Source organism: Phytophthora sojae, assembly GCF_000149755.1.
Source record: "Phytophthora sojae unplaced genomic scaffold PHYSOscaffold_4, whole genome shotgun sequence".
NCBI classification, from domain to species: Eukaryota; Oomycota; class Peronosporomycetes; order Peronosporales; family Peronosporaceae; genus Phytophthora; species Phytophthora sojae.
In genome coordinates, this window is record NW_009258118.1 from 7,050,165 (window position 1) to 7,071,375 (window position 21,211).

General features: G+C 55.5%; 1 protein-coding gene across 1 annotated transcript; it reads right to left on the bottom strand.

Moving 5' to 3' along the window:
- Positions 1–1,315: 1,315 nt before the first annotated feature.
- PHYSODRAFT_332592 (hypothetical protein) lies at positions 1,316–3,493 on the bottom strand (the record flags this gene model as incomplete). Its single annotated transcript, XM_009529626.1, has 2 exons — positions 1,316–3,228; positions 3,286–3,493. The coding sequence occupies 2 exons, from the start codon at positions 3,491–3,493 to the stop codon at positions 1,316–1,318; spliced, it is 2,121 nt and encodes a 706-aa protein (XP_009527921.1).
- Between the last annotated feature and the right edge of the window lie 17,718 nt (positions 3,494–21,211).

The window sequence follows — 21,211 nt, forward strand, 5'->3', positions numbered from 1 at the left end:
TGAACCTCCGGATATGTTTCTCCAGGCGCTTCGAAGACTTGCGAAAGTCAATGTCAGCCTTCCCCGCGGCGGAATTCAGACGATAAAAGAAATCCAGGGCGCTCTCTGAATTCTTCATCTCCATCGTCAAGTAACGTTCAGAGTACGACGAGCGCGCTTTGCAGTACTTCTTCCTGAATGCAGACGCCAACTCCTTCCAGTCACGCTGAGTGTGTTTGGGCAACTGGTTGAACCAGTCACGCGCAGCTCCCGAGAGTTTCAACTTGAGTTCCTGAATTCGCATCTTCGTAGACCAACCTCCCTGAGCCGCCATGTTCGCAAAACGCTCCCACCAATGCACGCGTTCCCTGAGTGACGCCTTAGTATCGAACTCACCCAGAGTATTTGAGTTGATGTACGGTCTGAACGTCAGGAGCGTAGTGCCAGCTTGAGCCGTAGAGGCCGTCGTCAGGTTAACCCCAGGATTCCCGTCCGAACTGTCATCCGAACTCTCAGAGGACGAGTCATCATCGCTGGAATCGGAGCTTGGGTCTGAGTCCGAGGGTGGATTGACATCCTGACGCTTCTTCTTCTGCTGCTGGTGTTTCTTGGGTGCAGAGCGCTTGGAGTCTGTTTTAGAGTCCTGTGAGGCCTTAGAGGTCGCTGTTCTCCTGGGATCCGACGTCTTCCCCAGAGACACAGGCTCGAGCTTGACATCCTGCGTCACCTTGGTCTCCGTAGCGCCATGTCCCCGCTTGACGCGCGCGATTCTGCCGGAAGTGTCGGCAGGAGTCTGCGCGAGGGTCGCTCTCAGCTGGGAGGCGGCGACTTCGGACGTGTTCTTTGGATCAGCTGTCTCCCGTCTCTGGCCTGTGACACTTGCGTTTCCGTTGATTACGCCACTGGATTCTTGGGGTCGGGTTGCAAGTTCAGGGTTCTGAGCCACTGACGACCCCACATTTGTTGCCAAATCAGGGGCGACGGTTGCGCGACGCGCTTGAACTTGGGCCAATGTTGCACGAAGGTCGCGCACTTGGCCGGCGTGGAAGCGCTGGATATTCTCGGAAGACTCCCGCTCTCGCTCTTTCTCCGCCTCAAGTTATTGGACCTTCTGCTCCATAGTTGACATTTGTTCCTTCCAACCGGCGTAGGTCTCGGAAACCCAGCGCGCGCTCCGAGTCGGCTTCGGCTTCGTGCTGTTGCCAGCGCTCGGCGTAGGCGGCATTCAGGCGCTCACGCTCAAGACGTGATACTCTGGGTCATCCCCTGAGTTTCAGTAGAACTCTGCGTCCTGCGCACGCCGTTCCGCTTCTCCTCAGGCGATCTCAGCGTGGACCTAGCGATCCGTAAGTTCCTGGATCTGGCGACGCGCGTCCAGGTCACGTTGTTCCCTGAGGCGCTCGCGCTCCAAGGCATCCAGGCGTTCTCTGGCGAGAAACTCGCGTTGCTCATGTTCCATGCGGGCCTGCCACTCCTGCTGTTGTCGCAAGACGTTCAGCTCGATTTGGGCGGGCCCAGACCTCGCGGACACGGACGAAACTGACCCAAGATTCCTGGATCCACTCGAGCGGCTCGACGCAGATGATTTTCTGGATTTCGTTGAGCGTCGAGAGCGCACCTCGCTCTTAGAGCTCTGGTGTTGACTCCGCTCATCGGCGCTGACATCCCTTGGACCACCAAATCCAGTAATCGGGGCAGAAACCCTGAGTTTCGGCTCGGAAGTCGTGGCTGAAATCCTGGGGAGACCGGCCTTCCTGGGTGCGATCTCTGCGTCAGAGTGCACCGACGATGCCATCTCAACGTCATCTTGGTCGACTGACACAATACGCGATGGGATGACTGTCCGGGTAACCTGAAATCCAAGATCACCGGCAGCTGCAAAGCCACCGGCATTCTGAGCCACAAGCGCTAGAGCTCCAACTCGTTGTCCAAGCGACATCATCGACGAAGACGAAGAGCTACCATAAGACGTTTGAACGCCCGAGGCAGTACTCTCATCCGAAGCGCGCGAGGTACCGATGACACTTGGCACCGCGCCTGGGGTAGTGGCCTTGGCTTCCGCCTCCAGAGAATCACGTCCATTGGACACGGAATTCAGGGGAGTGGAATTCTGAAGCGAGGCACCAGTCGAAGACTTGTACGCTGGAAGAGAGGACAGCGACGGTGTAGACAGCGCGGATGGCGTTGACGGGACTTGTGGCCGAGGCGGTCCATGCTGAGTACGCTTGGATCGTGGCTCACCACCACTCGACCCTCGTGGGCTCCGTGAAATCCTGAGTCCAGTGACTCTGAATCTCAGGTCAAACTGTCGGCCCAGTAGATCCACATCGTAGTCTGTCATCAATAGATCACCGTCTCCATCTTCCTTGTGGTAGTCCAGCCTTGGTGCTTGCTCTTGGGCGCTTGGTGCGGCGTGATCTTCAGAGTTTACCTTGAAAGACACACCAGCTATCACCAATCTCCACTCGACCAGTTCCACGGCGATGAAATTCTGGGTTTCCTCCATGACAGAGCGCACCAGACTTTCTGGAATCCTGGGAGCACGCGTCGAAGACCAGCCAGGGATCAAATTGACAAACTCAAATCCGGCTTCGAAGAACAGAGTCTGCAGAATGGCGACGCACTCGCGGGTGGTCATGATACTCTGGGGAATCGTAGTCGCCATGAGATCCTGAGCAGTTCCGACGCCCCACCGGGCGAGGTGAAACTCAGAGATCCAGGCTTCATCTTGATCCTCCAGAGACATGAGGTAGTCTCCCGTTGCGTACGCGGCCGCGAAGTACGAGTTGGCATCCGGTTTCGGAGTCGGCCACTCATAAACGACACTTGGCGGCGTCACCTTCCCAGGATTCACCACTTCCCAGCGTCGAACTTCACGTCGAACGTACAGCACCATGCTCCTGGCGTCCAACGCCGCTGCTCCCGATTCCGGAGCAGGCGCAGCAGCTTCCCGGATGTCGCTTTCAGGCGTCTTCCTGGGTGTCGCTTGCGAACTTGGCGCTGAAACTCTGGGTTCAGGTGGTGCGCACCCAGAATTCACCTTGGAACTCTGAGTCTTCGCCTCCTCCTTCGCTCGCACGGGCTCCGACTTCACTTCCACAACAGACTCGTCCGAAGATGAGACCAAGTCAACCACCTCCGGGGGCTCAACCGCATTGGCGCCTCCCTCAGACGCCTGAACACCACCCTCGCGGGTGTGCTCCTCTGGGACTTCAGGAATCCGCGACCCAGAATTCACCTCCGTCGAACCTTGGAACCCAGGGGAAACTTATTCCTCCTGAGTTTGCGATCCAGCAGCAGGCTGACCTTGGACTGCAGACGCCTCGACGTCCCCACCTTGCACTGCCTCGCTCTCGCGAGCAGCCTTCTTCGCCTTCCGAGCGTCGCGGACGACTGTTTCCAGGTCCTTGTGCTCCTCAGGCTCCATACCTTGAACACGACGCGACTGACGTGACGCCTCAGTACGTCCTCCGTCACCGCGTCCACTCTTCTTCGCCCCTCGTCCTCCAGGCATCTTGGTAGCTTGAAGTTGACGGGCACTCAACACTTCTTCAACACTTGATTCCGATGAAATCCTCGACAATCGAATCCGGGCGCGCGCACCAGCTGAGGCGAGGCCGATGAAACCTTTGTCGCCCAGGGGGGGGGGGGGTCGTATAGCGCAGCCCAAGACTGTTCCCCAGGGGTAGACCCAGAGAATCGACTTGAGAGTCAACAGCAAGAAGATAGACCCAGAGATTCGCAGCCGCAAAGCTTTAAACCCTGAGAATCACACTCCTTGGTTGATGTGGGTACCTTGTGTAATCCCTGTCGGCTCGTTTGTCTTCGACGGAACGGCACTCCACCGGTTGAAAATGTAGCCTCGAAGAAGTGCGGGAGGCGCACGTCTACTTCAGAACGCACCTCCACACCAAAAGGCAAACCCAGATAATCAGATCCCCTGAAACCCAGAATATCACGAATTCAGGGTCCAGGTTTTCAGTCAACTCTGGGACTTGGAACTCAGAAGACACCTTACCCAAATGTCTCCTAGCTCGATAAAACCTACAAATACAGAGTATACAAACACTACAACTAGCCGTCACTTATTCTTTTGGACCCTTGGACGGTGGGTCACACACACACACTAGGCTCACTCGAGTCTGAAATTCAGGGGCCTAGCTCCCCTGAGACTCACACAAACGCGCACCACCTCCAATAAAGGAGGAAAATACAATCACTATCAGTTACCTTCCCTTCACACAAGCAGTCAATACAAAATCCTGGAGGCGACTACCTAGCACCCCAGAATACCCTCCGGAATAATATGAAATGGGCTACCACGAGCACAGCAAGTGACCCAACTAGGATATGGAATAGATGGATCACCCCAGGAAGCTCACGGCCGTCGCTGGTCACCACCTAACTGGACTTGAGTTTGATGGAGCCCACACAGACGGCTGTCCTTCGCCGTTGATATGCCCTTAGCGTCCCGCGGTCGTAGTCTCGGGTCCTCCGGATTTCCGTCGGCAGGCTTGGCCGAAGTCACTTGCGCAGTACAGGGTAAAAGGAACTCTGTTTGGTTTTTATCAGCTACTTCTCTCTCTCTCTCTCTCTCTCTCTCTCTCTCTCTCTCTCTCTCTCTCTCTCTCTCTCTCTCTCTTCTTCGGGCAAATATCTTCTGTTCACTATGCTTGGGGTCAAAATGTCTTGTCTTGAGTATACCTTGGGATCAGCGGTCCAATCTTGCGATCGGCTTGCGAATCCATTGTCGCACGGCGTCGAAAGTGCCAATTGTGGGTCCTTAGACTTGGTTTAGTATGGTACAGGACTCCCTCTCGACTCCTCGAAAGTATCCAGTCTGTACATCCATGACGGTTCTTCAAGGTCACGCATCACTTTGATTGCAGACTGGCTTCGAACTGACTCGAATCCCTGAAAACCAGGTGACACTCAGGGTCATCTTCTGAAATCCTGGGAATTCTGAGGAATCTTGGGGAACTGTGGGGATTCTTGGGTGTTGGCTCGGGAAACACTTAAGTTCAGTATAGAGAGTCTGGATTTATGGCTGGTAGTGCCCATAGGGACAGACGAACGCAGAGATCAACTTGGCTCTCTCGGTCATCTTGATAGCCCAGAAACCACTCGCCATGTCCAAGCTCATATACCACATCGCCGACTCAAAGCCAATCAAAAGATCATCAATAAGCGGCAGCGGATAGTGGAGAGCTTAATGAAGCCATTCACCACGCGATAGTCGATGCACATCCGGATGTCGACGCCATTCTTCTTGAGGACGATCACGATTGGAGATGCCCAGGGGGACGTAGAAGTCTCGATCAGCCCGTTCTCCAGAAGCTTCTTCAGAAGGTCATACACCTTAGTCCACAGGTGTGGTGCAATGGACCTTGGACGCTGGGCAACAGGTTTAGCGTCGTCTACATCCAGGTCACAAACCACTCCACGGGCAGGTGGGGGAGCTGCATTGCCGTCTCCCAAGAAGATCTTCCGATGATATTCCAGAATTCGCCTCACTTGGTCCTCCATCTCGGGCGTCGTTTTCCCAGGGACTCCAACATCTGCCTCCTCGATCTTGCACTTAGGGGTCAAGTCACGCATCTCAGGAAGCATAACCAACTGGTCACGCAACTGAGAGAGCAACTCACTTCCTTCACGTATGTAGACCGCAGGCTCATAGTCGAGGTCCTCTGTCGAAAGCCGCATGCAGCGCTCATATTCCTGCTTCAGCTTCTCCAACGGAGTTCCCGGCATCTCTGAGATCGGGATATCCCAGTAATCTTCAACAGCATCCTGAGAATCGTCGTCATCCACATCGAATCCCAGAGAATCACCTTCGTCGCACCACTGACCCTGAGAATCACTGCCAACTTCAACCTGTAAACTCAGAGTTTCAGCGGCCGTATCACCTTCAGGACTCATGCCCTCTGGGGTTCCGACAGTCTGCGAGGCAACATCGGTCACCGCCTCCTTCAGAACGTCGCCCAAGTCACTCGTATCAACAGCAACATCTCGGAGTTCAGGAGGGTCTTCAGGAGGCACTCCTTCAGTCTGAGTTGCAGCGTCTTCAGCGAAGCGCACGCGACGAGGCTTCGGTTTCCTGAGAATCGAGGCAAGCAGTGCCATGTCGGGGCCCTTTGCAGGTCGCGGCAGAATCTTCGTAGGCCACTGTTACTCTGGGGCCTCGACACAGGATGGCTCAAGCGCAGCCAGGTGTTCCGCCCGAAGTCTGCCCTCACGCCACTGAACACTCTCCAGAATAAGCGTCTGCCACTCCCGATACGTAAACGAACCAGGGCGCACAAAGCGTCCGGCACGTGGGAAGAAGCCGCACTCCACAATTCGGGCGACTGGCGTTCTGTTGTGAATCCAGACGTCCTTGTCCGAGATGTTGACCACCTTCACGGCGACCGGCCAGGATCTCGCAGCGTAAATCAGGTGCGTTACCCAGCGGTCACCTCGTCCTGCCCACACAACCTCACGCTGTGGGTTCGTCGGTCCATACGAGATCTTCACCACCTTGGATTCCCCAGGGGCCAGGTACCAACTACCTGTGGTTTCCACGGGCATGTCGACACCCAGGCGATCATCTGGAGTCCATCCACACATCATGATCGCCTCTTCATCCGGAAGTGTCACGAGACCTTCGCGAACACTGATCCTCACTCCAGCTGCAAACATGAAACTCATACCCAGAAGAACTTCGATCCCTTCGCCGATGTTAGCAATCCAGACATCCAGGAGATATATCACCCTCGAACCGAGAGTAATCTCCACCTGAGCACTGGCACCGATGTACGTCGGAACGCCTCCCATGCCAGACACCTTGGTTTGCTTATGCGACTTGAGTGTGAGTCCGAGCTTACGCGCTAAGTCGAAGCTCACAATATTCACAGTCGCACCGGTATCCAGGAGAACTCTCGTCCGGCAGTCGTTCACAGCACCATGCACCATCGCCACATCACGTTTCTTTGGGTCAGGATCATTGTTTTCCCACCATCCGTAGCGCTCTCCAGGGTTCAGCTTGTACTCCACAATTTCTTCAGAGTTCACCGACCCAGAGTTCGCTTGTTCAGGATGCTGATTTTCAGGGGAAGTCATGAAATCCTGAGTCAAAGTAGTCATGCATTGTTGGTTATCTTGGGTTCTTGTTCTCAGCTCCGGGCCTACATACACTAGGACACATAACGCTGGGGCCTTCTTCAGCCCGGCGCGTACTGGGTCCCCACCCAGCGGGCTTATTGGTTTGACGGCCTCCCAGAGTTTGCTTCGCCACCCAGAAGTTTATCCAGGATTTGGCTCGGCATGTTCTTCAGTGCACCTTGGCGGGCGAGTTTCTTCACAGCTTCCAGTGTCTTCCAGTCTCCAGCAGTCTTCCAGTCTCCAGCAGTTTTCCTCTGGGTGCTCCCATATGCCGCACTTCTCGTAGAACTTGTCCCAATTCGGGTTTTCGCGGCGAGGGGAACGGAATCCAGAGTTCGTGTTCGGTCCTGGTTGGGCGTTCGGTGGACGCCATCCCATGCTATCCATCACGCGATAGACCTCGTTCGTCAGCGTCTGAGTCCGCTCGGCACCCTTCATACTCGCCAGACTCCCAGCGCTAGGCGTAGAAGCTTCTTCTCCAGAGATCTCACGAGTTGACCCTGAATTCGCGCTCGTGCTTCGGGCTGAAACTCTGGGTTCGTCCGTGATTTCCTGGAAACGCGCGTGAATTTCAGGGTCTTCGTCTGACTCAGAGTCAGAGACATCGCCCCTAGTCACATACGCACGTCCTTGTCGCTTCGGCTTGAAACGTCCCTGAGGAATGTTGTCAGCACGAAAGTCACGAACTCTGGGTGGCGGAGCATCATGGTCGCTGCGGCTCCAGCCATCTTCGTCCTGTTCCAGGGCGTACTCTAGATCAGCGATACTCCTGAATCTCTGGCCCTGCAGCGACGTCTTAAGGCGCGTGTCCCTGAGTTTTGTGATGAACCTCCGGATATGTTTCTCCAGGCGCTTCGAAGACTTGCGAAAGTCAATGTCAGCCTTCCCCGCGGCGGAATTCAGACGATAAAAGAAATCCAGGGCGCTCTCTGAATTCTTCATCTCCATCGTCAAGTAACGTTCAGAGTACGACGAGCGCGCTTTGCAGTACTTCTTCCTGAATGCAGACGCCAACTCCTTCCAGTCACGCTGAGTGTGTTTGGGCAACTGGTTGAACCAGTCACGCGCAGCTCCCGAGAGTTTCAACTTGAGTTCCTGAATTCGCATCTTCGTAGACCAACCTCCCTGAGCCGCCATGTTCGCAAAACGCTCCCACCAATGCACGCGTTCCCTGAGTGACGCCTTAGTATCGAACTCACCCAGAGTATTTGAGTTGATGTACGGTCTGAACGTCAGGAGCGTAGTGCCAGCTTGAGCCGTAGAGGCCGTCGTCAGGTTAACCCCAGGATTCCCGTCCGAACTGTCATCCGAACTCTCAGAGGACGAGTCATCATCGCTGGAATCGGAGCTTGGGTCTGAGTCCGAGGGTGGATTGACATCCTGACGCTTCTTCTTCTGCTGCTGGTGTTTCTTGGGTGCAGAGCGCTTGGAGTCTGTTTTAGAGTCCTGTGAGGCCTTAGAGGTCGCTGTTCTCCTGGGATCCGACGTCTTCCCCAGAGACACAGGCTCGAGCTTGACATCCTGCGTCACCTTGGTCTCCGTAGCGCCATGTCCCCGCTTGACGCGCGCGATTCTGCCGGAAGTGTCGGCAGGAGTCTGCGCGAGGGTCGCTCTCAGCTGGGAGGCGGCGACTTCGGACGTGTTCTTTGGATCAGCTGTCTCCCGTCTCTGGCCTGTGACACTTGCGTTTCCGTTGATTACGCCACTGGATTCTTGGGGTCGGGTTGCAAGTTCAGGGTTCTGAGCCACTGACGACCCCACATTTGTTGCCAAATCAGGGGCGACGGTTGCGCGACGCGCTTGAACTTGGGCCAATGTTGCACGAAGGTCGCGCACTTGGCCGGCGTGGAAGCGCTGGATATTCTCGGAAGACTCCCGCTCTCGCTCTTTCTCCGCCTCAAGTTATTGGACCTTCTGCTCCATAGTTGACATTTGTTCCTTCCAACCGGCGTAGGTCTCGGAAACCCAGCGCGCGCTCCGAGTCGGCTTCGGCTTCGTGCTGTTGCCAGCGCTCGGCGTAGGCGGCATCCAGGCGCTCACGCTCAAGACGTGATACTCTGGGTCATCCCCTGAGTTTCAGTAGAACTCTGCGTCCTGCGCACGCCGTTCCGCTTCTCCTCAGGCGATCTCAGCGTGGACCTAGCGATCCGTAAGTTCCTGGATCTGGCGACGCGCGTCCAGGTCACGTTGTTCCCTGAGGCGCTCGCGCTCCAAGGCATCCAGGCGTTCTCTGGCGAGAAACTCGCGTTGCTCATGTTCCATGCGGGCCTGCCACTCCTGCTGTTGTCGCAAGACGTTCAGCTCGATTTGGGCGGGCCCAGACCTCGCGGACACGGACGAAACTGACCCAAGATTCCTGGATCCACTCGAGCGGCTCGACGCAGATGATTTTCTGGATTTCGTTGAGCGTCGAGAGCGCACCTCGCTCTTAGAGCTCTGGTGTTGACTCCGCTCATCGGCGCTGACATCCCTTGGACCACCAAATCCAGTAATCGGGGCAGAAACCCTGAGTTTCGGCTCGGAAGTCGTGGCTGAAATCCTGGGGAGACCGGCCTTCCTGGGTGCGATCTCTGCGTCAGAGTGCACCGACGATGCCATCTCAACGTCATCTTGGTCGACTGACACAATACGCGATGGGATGACTGTCCGGGTAACCTGAAATCCAAGATCACCGGCAGCTGCAAAGCCACCGGCATTCTGAGCCACAAGCGCTAGAGCTCCAACTCGTTGTCCAAGCGACATCATCGACGAAGACGAAGAGCTACCATAAGACGTTTGAACGCCCGAGGCAGTACTCTCATCCGAAGCGCGCGAGGTACCGATGACACTTGGCACCGCGCCTGGGGTAGTGGCCTTGGCTTCCGCCTCCAGAGAATCACGTCCATTGGACATGGAATTCAGGGGAGTGGAATTCTGAAGCGAGGCACCAGTCGAAGACTTGTACGCTGGAAGAGAGGACAGCGACGGTGTAGACAGCGCGGATGGCGTTGACGGGACTTGTGGCCGAGGCGGTCCATGCTGAGTACGCTTGGATCGTGGCTCACCACCACTCGACCCTCGTGGGCTCCGTGAAATCCTGAGTCCAGTGACTCTGAATCTCAGGTCAAACTGTCGGCCCAGTAGATCCACATCGTAGTCTGTCATCAATAGATCACCGTCTCCATCTTCCTTGTGGTAGTCCAGCCTTGGTGCTTGCTCTTGGGCGCTTGGTGCGGCGTGATCTTCAGAGTTTACCTTGAAAGACACACCAGCTATCACCAATCTCCACTCGACCAGTTCCACGGCGATGAAATTCTGGGTTTCCTCCATGACAGAGCGCACCAGACTTTCTGGAATCCTGGGAGCACGCGTCGAAGACCAGCCAGGGATCAAATTGACAAACTCAAATCCGGCTTCGAAGAACAGAGTCTGCAGAATGGCGACGCACTCGCGGGTGGTCATGATACTCTGGGGAATCGTAGTCGCCATGAGATCCTGAGCAGTTCCGACGCCCCACCGGGCGAGGTGAAACTCAGAGATCCAGGCTTCATCTTGATCCTCCAGAGACAAACGCCACTTGAGGTAGTCTCCCGTTGCGTACGCGGCCGCGAAGTACGAGTTGGCATCCGGTTTCGGAGTCGGCCACTCATAAACGACACTTGGCGGCGTCACCTTCCCAGGATTCACCACTTCCCAGCGTCGAACTTCACGTCGAACGTACAGCACCATGCTCCTGGCGTCCAACGCCGCTGCTCCCGATTCCGGAGCAGGCGCAGCAGCTTCCCGGATGTCGCTTTCAGGCGTCTTCCTGGGTGTCGCTTGCGAACTTGGCGCTGAAACTCTGGGTTCAGGTGGTGCGCACCCAGAATTCACCTTGGAACTCTGAGTCTTCGCCTCCTCCTTCGCTCGCACGGGCTCCGACTTCACTTCCACAACAGACTCGTCCGAAGATGAGACCAAGTCAACCACCTCCGGGGGCTCAACCGCATTGGCGCCTCCCTCAGACGCCTGAACACCACCCTCGCGGGTGTGCTCCTCTGGGACTTCAGGAATCCGCGACCCAGAATTCACCTCCGTCGAACCTTGGAACCCAGGGGAAACTTATTCCTCCTGAGTTTGCGATCCAGCAGCAGGCTGACCTTGGACTGCAGACGCCTCGACGTCCCCACCTTGCACTGCCTCGCTCTCGCGAGCAGCCTTCTTCGCCTTCCGAGCGTCGCGGACGACTGTTTCCAGGTCCTTGTGCTCCTCAGGCTCCATACCTTGAACACGACGCGACTGACGTGACGCCTCAGTACGTCCTCCGTCACCGCGTCCACTCTTCTTCGCCCCTCGTCCTCCAGGCATCTTGGTAGCTTGAAGTTGACGGGCACTCAACACTTCTTCAACACTTGATTCCGATGAAATCCTCGACAATCGAATCCGGGCGCGCGCACCAGCTGAGGCGAGGCCGATGAAACCTTTGTCGCCCAGGGGGGGGGTTCGTATAGCGCAGCCCAAGACTGTTCCCCAGGGGTAGACCCAGAGAATCGACTTGAGAGTCAACAGCAAGAAGATAGACCCAGAGATTCGCAGCCGCAAAGCTTTAAACCCTGAGAATCACACTCCTTGGTTGATGTGGGTACCTTGTGTAATCCCTGTCGGCTCGTTTGTCTTCGACGGAACGGCACTCCACCGGTTGAAAATGTAGCCTCGAAGAAGTGCGGGAGGCGCACGTCTACTTCAGAACGCACCTCCACACCAAAAGGCAAACCCAGAGAATCAGATCCCCTGAAACCCAGAATATCACGAATTCAGGGTCCAGGTTTTCAGTCAACTCTGGGACTTGGAACTCAGAAGACACCTTACCCAAATGTCTCCTAGCTCGATAAAACCTACAAATACAGAGTATACAAACACTACAACTAGCCGTCACTTATTCTTTTGGACCCTTGGACGGTGGGTCACAGGCTCACTCGAGTCTGAAATTCAGGGGCCTAGCTCCCCTGAGACTCACACAAACGCGCACCACCTCCAATAAAGGAGGAAAATACAATCACTATCAGTTACCTTCCCTTCACACAAGCAGTCAATACAAAATCCTGGAGGCGACTACCTAGCACCCCAGAATACCCTCTGGAATAATATGAAATGGGCTACCACGAGCACAGCAAGTGACCCAACTAGGATATGGAATAGATGGATCACCCCAGGAAGCTCACGGCCGTCGCTGGTCACCACCTAACTGGACTTGAGTTTGATGGAGCCCACACAGACGGCTGTCCTTCGCCGTTGATATGCCCTTAGCGTCCCGCGGTCGTAGTCTCGGGTCCTCCGGATTTCCGTCGGCAGGCTTGGCCGAAGTCACTTGCGCAGTACAGGGTAAAAGGAACTCTGTTTGGTTTTTATCAGCTACTTCTCTCTCTCTCTCTCTCTCTCTCTCTCTCTCTCTCTCTCTCTTCTTCGGGCAAATATCTTCTGTTCACTATGCTTGGGGTCAAAATGTCTTGTCTTGAGTATACCTTGGGATCAGCGGTCCAATCTTGCGATCGGCTTGCGAATCCATTGTCGCACGGCGTCGAAAGTGCCAATTGTGGGTCCTTAGACTTGGTTTAGTATGGTACAGGACTCCCTCTCGACTCCTCGAAAGTATCCAGTCTGTACATCCATGACGGTTCTTCAAGGTCACGCATCACTTTGATTGCAGACTGGCTTCGAACTGACTCGAATCCCTGAAAACCAGGTGACACTCAGGGTCATCTTCTGAAATCCTGGGAATTCTGAGGAATCTTGGGGAACTGTGGGGATTCTTGGGTGTTGGCTCGGGAAACACTTAAGTTCAGTATAGAGAGTCTGGATTTATGGTCCAAACCCAGGGAATCATCTTTGGAACTCTGGGTCACCTGCACTCAGGGAGGTAAACTCTGGGTCATCGTGCGGCACTCTAGGTTTTCCGTGCGGCACTCTGGGTAACAAGTCTGCTGCAGTGCAGACTCGTGTGTATCTCCTCAAAGCCACACTTTTAGTGGGTTTAGTGGCCTCCTGCGCATGGTCACAGTGGTAGTGGGTTGATTCCCAGGGTAATTTGATCCTCTGGGGCACTCTGAGCCACAGCAAGATGAGGTGTACTCTGGGATACATTCTCCAGAGACACTTTCCGCCAGACTTTAGGCACTCATCGTAAGGGAAAGTCCGCGGCTGGGCTGAGTGTTCTCTGAAATTCTGGGCGTGCACTCCCAGGATTCACACTTCCAGTCAGTTGGGCCCATCTGCGGTCAGACGCTGGATTCATCCCGAGAAATCACTTCTCTCCCACAGTCGCCATCCATGTCACACGGGTACAGCCGCGCCGTATCCAAGTCATCCACCAATCAGCATCCGATACAAACTCCAGGTCACAGAGGTGACGGCACATCATCGGCAATTTTCTGGGGACCGCCTCGTGTCAACGGGATGAACCGACGATCGGACCTCCGTCGAGGCCAGATCCCACGGTGATGCAGGACGATGGATCGATGCTACAGGAGCAACAGCACGCATCTACTGCCCGGATGGAGGAAGTCCAAGATCCAGTGTCGGTCACAGATGAAGTTCCTGCTGAGCGCCAGCCGGATCCAGATCCAACTGCCGATCGAAGTGTAGACGACGCGTTGAGACCAGACGATGGATCAACGGGCCAAGATCCGACTGACGACGCGCAAGGTCGCGAGGGGACGCTGGATCCAGATGATGTGGGACAGGCGGTCCAGCCCGTTGTCACATCGGGTGGTAATCACGGAGGGACAGGGGGCGGATCTGCAGGTTCAACAATGCGATATGGGACAGGCCATGGATCCCATGGAGCTTCAAGTTTCGGATGGTGAGATGGGACAATGTGCAGATCGAGATGGAGAGACGGTGCAGGAATCAGGTCCGACACCGGATCCAACTGTCGATGCAGATCTAACGACTACCATGATCCATGCCGCAGCTGATGCAGATGAGCAAGTCTGCTACCACGTGAGTGGGGATCTGCACGCGGAAGATGTTGAAGCGGAGATAGCGGTGCTACCGGAAGTCACTGTGACCACGGACGAGGTGACTATTGAAGACATCCAGGTGGAGATCCAGAGGTTAATACGGGGGAAGAGATCGATCGACTTCGACGGCAGATCTGGAGGCGCCGGCACCTGCTGATTGGCAAAGGCAACGCACTGCCGCCCGCGGCACGAGGAGTTGTGTGTGACATCGATGTGTGTGATGCAAAACCCATTGCTCAGCGGGTGCGCAAGGTAGCCCCGCAGTACCTTGAGAAGCTGTCGGATCTAATCAAGGGGCTGCTCGGAGCCAAGATCATCAAGAATTCGACTTCACCGTGGGCATCTCCGATTGTGGTGATCATCAAGAAGAACGGGGTGGACATACGTTTGTGTATTGATTACCGGCTGGTTAATAGTTTGACCCGGCTGATGGTCTACCCGATGCCCCTGATCAACAACCTCCTTGAGGATCTGGACAAGGTGCTTTGGTACTGCTCTTTGGATATGGCCAGTGGATTCTGGGTGGTGACGATGACGGATCGGGCTCGTGCGATCTCTGCCTTCATCACCCCGTTCGGGCTGTTCGAGTGGGATCCGATGCCCTTTGGATTGAAGAATGCACCCCAGATCTATCAGCAGATGCTAGACAACGCATTGCATGGATTCACTCGGATCCCGCGGCTGGAAGATGGATCGGGATCAGAGCGTGAACTTGGATCCAAGCGTGGATCTGGATCGGAGGCGTCGGATCTGGATCTGAAGTCGGGAGAACCTGAAGGTCCGGGCAAACCATCCGTACTGGGACGTCGGTCGTATATTGACATCTTGGTAACCGGTGGATCCTGGGATCATCTGTGTGAGCGTGTGGACGCACTACTCGACGCATGCGATAAATGGAATCTCTCGATTAGCGTGGTGAAGAGTTTCTGGGGCAAGAGTAAAGTGGAATACCTTGGTCATCGCGTGTCAAACGCGGGATTGAAGGCGAATCCCAAGTATCTTTGGCATTGATGGATCTACCCTTCCCAAGCACGCTTAGATCCATGCAGTCGTTCCTGGGTAGTTTGAATTACTACTGTCGGTTCCTGGAGGACTACGCGATTTACGCTGCGATTCTCTACGAGCTACGTGAAGTGGACTACGCCGCGATGAGCATCCCGGAGAATCGAGGCCGGATCCAAGCGGTGATGGCTTCCACGACTCCAGACCCAACGGAGCAGACCTCGTCCGACACGGTGGATCTAGACTTACCGGATCCGGACTCTAGATCCACCAAGGCTATGAAGCGGAAGACTTCGGATCTGGAGGCGAACGATCCAAGCAGTATAGATCCGCGTTGGATTCGCGCTCATCGGGCATTTGCCAAACTGAAAGACAAGATGGCGACGACTCCGATCCTCCGACACTTCGACTCAAATCTGTTGCCGGTAGTGGTCGTGTACGCTAGTGAGTGGTCCATCTCGGCTGCCCTGATGCAGGAGCACGACGGGATCCACTGTCCAGTAACGTTCACCAGCCGCACCCTGAAGTCAAACGAGCTTAACTACGGCGTGGTTGAGAAGGAGATGTTGGCCCTGTTGCAGATCCTGGATCTGGGTTACAACATGTTGGTGGGACTCCCGATCCGAGTCTTGATTAGACATTCGACGATGGCCTGGTTGTTCAGATCCACGGGCCTACAAGAGCGATTGGGACAGTGGGCGGCTCTGCTCTCGCCGTGTACCCTCGAGATTGCGAAGTACACGAAGGGCGAAGATGAGATCCTGGGAGCTCTGGCAGCCAGTATTACACCTAGATCCAAGGTGGATCGGGCTTTGATCGAAATTGTGCCCAAGAAGGAGCCACGGCGCAAGATCCAGGCGCCACGGATCGTCGTGTGGATCCGATCCATCATCTCCGTCCGGAGGTTCGCCCGCACCGCTGGCAGTCAAGGAGCGGTGAGGAGAAGCGTGCTGCCGTCGGCGCTCTTCGGATCTCGATTGGGAGAGTCCCTCCAACGTCTGAGCTTCAAACAGCTCGTTCGCCATTTCCTCGTCCTCCTCCTCGTCGCTGGCCATTTCGTCGTCGTTCTCCTCCCCTTCGTTGTCGTCCTCCTCGCGGTTGTCGTTGCTCTCTTGATCATTTTCCCCCTTATTTTCCTCGCGGTCGCTATCGTTAGCGTGGGGATCCTTGCCGGCGCCGAGGCGTTTGCTGGAGTCATGATCTCTCTGTGTGGCATGTCCACCTTCTTCAGCAGGTGAATCCTGATGACCCCCGTCGTCGTCGATCTCGCCATCGGCGTCCCTGTCATCGGGAAGAGATGGGGAGAGAATACGTCGCTTGGCAGGAGGGTCGGGATCCGGATCGGAGGTTTCTGCATCCCGATCTGGCTGCCCAGCCGACCCAGGAGGCGCCACTGGGATCAAACCTAGAATGTACGCTGGATCCACCACGTCTTCGGTCGCGTTGGGTCGGGCATCGGCCAGGGCGCGTATGGAAGACAGCTGCCATCGCGCGACGTTCAGCTCTCGTTGCAGTTCGTCTCGCTCGTGGCTCATGCGGATAAGATCCTGAGTCCGCGACCGACGCTGAGACTCGATGGCTTGCACGCGCTACCTTAATGAAGTCACTGTCTGCTCGGAGGCGTCGAAATCAGCTCGAAGATCCCTGAGCTCCGAGTGCACTTGGTCCACCTCACCATGAGAAGCGTCACGTTCTCGACAAACTCGAGCTAGATCCGCGACGGTCGTCTCCTGGAGATCCCGTGGGCGAGTGAGTTCGGGATTGTGGTGAGGTTGGACCGCTTGATCCAGATCCGCCAGGGTAGCCGTGAGAACGGCTCGAAGGCGGTTCAACTCCTCGCGAGCATCGCGGTGCATGCGCTGATGGGCACTTAGATCCTCCTGAGCCTTCACGAAATTTCGTGTGACCTCGGCCAGAGACGTATGACTGCGATCCCGATCCAGAGTCAGAGTCAGAGCCTCAATTTCTTGGCGGTCCGCTGGGGGGGGGGGGGGCTGGATCCTGGATCCCTGGCTTCTGACACGAGGCGGTCCCCAGAAAATTGCCGACGATGTGCCGTCACCTCTGTGACCTGGAGTTTGTATCGGATGCTGATTGGTGGATGACTTGGATACGGCGCGGCTGTACCCGTGTGACATGGATGGCGACTGTGGGAGAGAAGTGATTTCTCGGGATGAATCCAGCGTCTGACCGCAAATGGGCCCAACTGACTGGAAGTGTGAATCCTGGGAGTGCACGCCCAGAATTTCAAAGAACACTCAGCCCAGCCGCGGACTTTCCCTTACGATGAGTGCCTAAAGTCTGGCGGAAAGTGTCTCTGGAGAATGTATCCCAGAGTACACCTCATCTTGCTGTGGCTCAGAGTGCCCCAGAGGATCAAATTACCCTGGGAATCAACCCACTACCACTGTGACCATGCGCAGGAGGCCACTAAACCCACTAAAAGTGTGGCTTTGAGGAGATACACACGAGTCTGCACTGCAGCAGACTTGTTACCCAGAGTGCCGCACGGAAAACCTAGAGTGCCGCACGATGACCCAGAGTTTACCTCCCTGAGTGCAGGTGACCCAGAGTTCCAAAGATGATTCCCTGGGTTTGGACCATAAATCCAGACTCTCTATACTGAACTTAAGTGTTTCCCGAGCCAACACCCAAGAATCCCCACAGTTCCCCAAGATTCCTCAGAATTCCCAGGATTTCAGAAGATGACCCTGAGTGTCACCTGGTTTTCAGGGATTCGAGTCAGTTCGAAGCCAGTCTGCAATCAAAGTGATGCGTGACCTTGAAGAACCGTCATGGATGCACAGACTGGATACTTTCGAGGAGTCGAGAGGGAGTCCTGTACCATACTAAACCAAGTCTAAGGACCCACAATTGGCACTTTCGACGCCGTGCGACAATGGATTCGCAAGCCGATCGCAAGATTGGACCGCTGATCCCAAGGTATACTCAAGACAAGACATTTTGACCCCAAGCATAGTGAACAGAAGATATTTGCCCGAAGAAGAGAGAGAGAGAGAGAGAGAGAGAGAAGTAGCTGATAAAAACCAAACAGAGTTCCTTTTACCCTGTACTGCGCAAGTGACTTCGGCCAAGCCTGCCGACGGAAATCCGGAGGACCCGAGACTACGACCGCGGGACGCTAAGGGCATATCAACGGCGAAGGACAGCCGTCTGTGTGGGCTCCATCAAACTCAAGTCCAGTTAGGTGGTGACCAGCGACGGCCGTGAGCTTCCTGGGGTGATCCATCTATTCCATATCCTAGTTGGGTCACTTGCTGTGCTCGTGGTAGCCCATTTCATATTATTCCGGAGGGTATTCTGGGGTGCTAGGTAGTCGCCTCCAGGATTTTGTATTGACTGCTTGTGTGAAGGGAAGGTAACTGATAGTGATTGTATTTTCCTCCTTTATTGGAGGTGGTGCGCGTTTGTGTGAGTCTCAGGGGAGCTAGGCCCCTGAATTTCAGACTCGAGTGAGCCTAGTGTGTGTGTGTGACCCACCGTCCAAGGGTCCAAAAGAATAAGTGACGGCTAGTTGTAGTGTTTGTATACTCTGTATTTGTAGGTTTTATCGAGCTAGGAGGCATTTGGGTAAGGTGTCTTCTGAGTTCCAAGTCCCAGAGTTGACTGAAAACCTGGACCCTGAATTCGTGATATTCTGGGTTTCAGGGGATCTGATTATCTGGGTTTGCCTTTTGGTGTGGAGGTGCGTTCTGAAGTAGACGTGCGCCTCCCGCACTTCTTCGAGGCTACATTTTCAACCGGTGGAGTGCCGTTCCGTCGAAGACAAACGAGCCGACAGGGATTACACAAGGTACCCACATCAACCAAGGAGTGTGATTCTCAGGGTTTAAAGCTTTGCGGCTGCGAATCTCTGGGTCTATCTTCTTGCTGTTGACTCTCAAGTCGATTCTCTGGGTCTACCCCTGGGGAACAGTCTTGGGCTGCGCTATACGAACCCCCCCCCCTGGGCGACAAAGGTTTCATCGGCCTCGCCTCACCGTCCACATCCAAGATCCGTGGATCTGACCTGGGGTGATGGGCTCTGGGGTGATGGGCTCTGGATCTGCACCTCTTCCAACATGGCAATCTTCATACACTGACGTAATGCGAATGGTTGACTGCGAGGTCTGCCGACCCCCAGGAACTCCTCGTCACTTGGATCTTGATCCGGCGAATCTTCGGCCTGTGGGCCTCCTCCGGGTACTCGTCCGCTCGTCTCTTCCGGTCGCTGATCTCGTGTCCGTGCCTTGATTGAAGCTTGGAGCTGCAACACCTCCGCCGCCCCGGCGATGTATTCGGCGATCGCCTGACCGGGCGGATCCGGCAGCGACTTGCCCCGTCCACCCCCGGCGCTCTTGGATCTTGGTTCCACCTGTCGGACTTAAGCTGGATCCTGCCTCCGCAGTATTGCACGCGGCGTCGGGTACTCAGGACGCTCCACCATCGGCCCCGTCGGGGTTTCTGGAGGCGCCGCCGCCGCAGATCCAGCCTCCGTCGTAGCCTGCAGCGCGAGATTCTGCCACTCTAGGTAGCGGCGGGATCCGACGGATACGTAACCTTGGACCCGCGGCACTTGATCACCGGCCAGCCACATCCCTACTTGATGGTTCTGGCGCAGCACCAGCTCCTTCTCGCCGACGTTCGTGATCCGAAGGTACCGTGTCTTGCCTGGGCCCTTGATCACCGTTGGTACCCATCGATCCCCTCGCGTAACCCAAAGCTTGTCGTGTTCCGATCCAGATCCTCGCAGGCGCGTGGGTAGCTCCGCGGACTCTCCGACCCCAAGCTGCAGATAGCGATCCAGCTTCACCGACTGCTGTATAGTGGACGGCGGCCGCTGAGTTGGATCCGGACTTCGTCAGGCAGACAGAGAGTCCCGTCAGCTAGATCCAGTCGGATCTCGGCAGGGACCATGTAGTCCATGCCGAGGTTCGCTTCTTGGCCGGAAAGATCTCCTACCCAAATGTCGAAGAAATACACCAGATATCCACCCAAGGTGATCTTGATCCGCGTTCTCCCTTCCGTCGTATACACGTTGTCTCCGATCCCAACGCATTCTTGGCTCTGACTACTGTCGATGAAGCACACAACCTTACGAGCAAAGGCGGTGTCCACGATGGACACCTCGGCACCGGATCTAGGAGTAAGATAGCCTTCTCATTGTTGACCTTGCCGTGGATCTTATCCTGGCGGAACCACTTGCCTGGCGAATGTTGCTTCCAGTACCCTCTAGATTCTTCAGGTAGGAGATACGAGGACTCTGGATCTACAATCCGCCGGCTTACAGCGACACGTCGAGATCTGAATCCCGAGGTGGCTTCGCCTTCCGCTGGTTTGAACCACTGCTCTGGATCCTGCTGCTTCCAATAGCCTTGACGAGCTTCTGGATCTAGGTCTACTTCCACTGTCGCATCGGATCTGGAGTAGTCGTCGGCTTGCCGAAGACTTGAGATCACAGCAGTACGTTTCCCATGAAGATCACATGTATTACCGCGTAGATCCTGTCGTTTGCTAACTGGATCTGCAGATGTCTTGTTCACAAATGCATAGATGCAATATCTAGAACGCTCGGCTCGTACCGGATTCCAACCCGGCGAGCGTCCTAGTTTAACATCCTTTCCGCCATTTCTGGCAGCATCCCCGCATGCTTGGCTGGATTGAACCACTGGCGGATCTGGTTGTAAAACTCTTCCATCGGGCACCGGCCCACGTCATGGAGTTCACCACACCCACGGCATACGAAGAGGTAATGGTCACCTGGATGACCCTTCTTGCCGCACTTCTCACACGTCAACCGCTTCCAGCAGCCGAGATGCGAGTGCTTCTTGGATCCACAGTGCGTACAGCGGCTTCGCTCGGATCTGTCAGCGTGGATCTTGGATCTCTGCTCGCGGGATGTTGGATCTTGCTGCTTCCGGTCTAGAGGGTTCCGTTCCAGGGCTTTCGGCTCTTCCTCGACTGGTTTCGCAAGGTCGTGGGAGGCAGACAAAAATATCCTGCGCACTCGGAGTCCGATCCATCGCTGGATCCAGACTCGGATCCCGAGTCAGGTTGGATTTGGATCGCACGCACATGTTTGGTTGGAGCGCCCGGCGCAGGCGTCGCTGGTG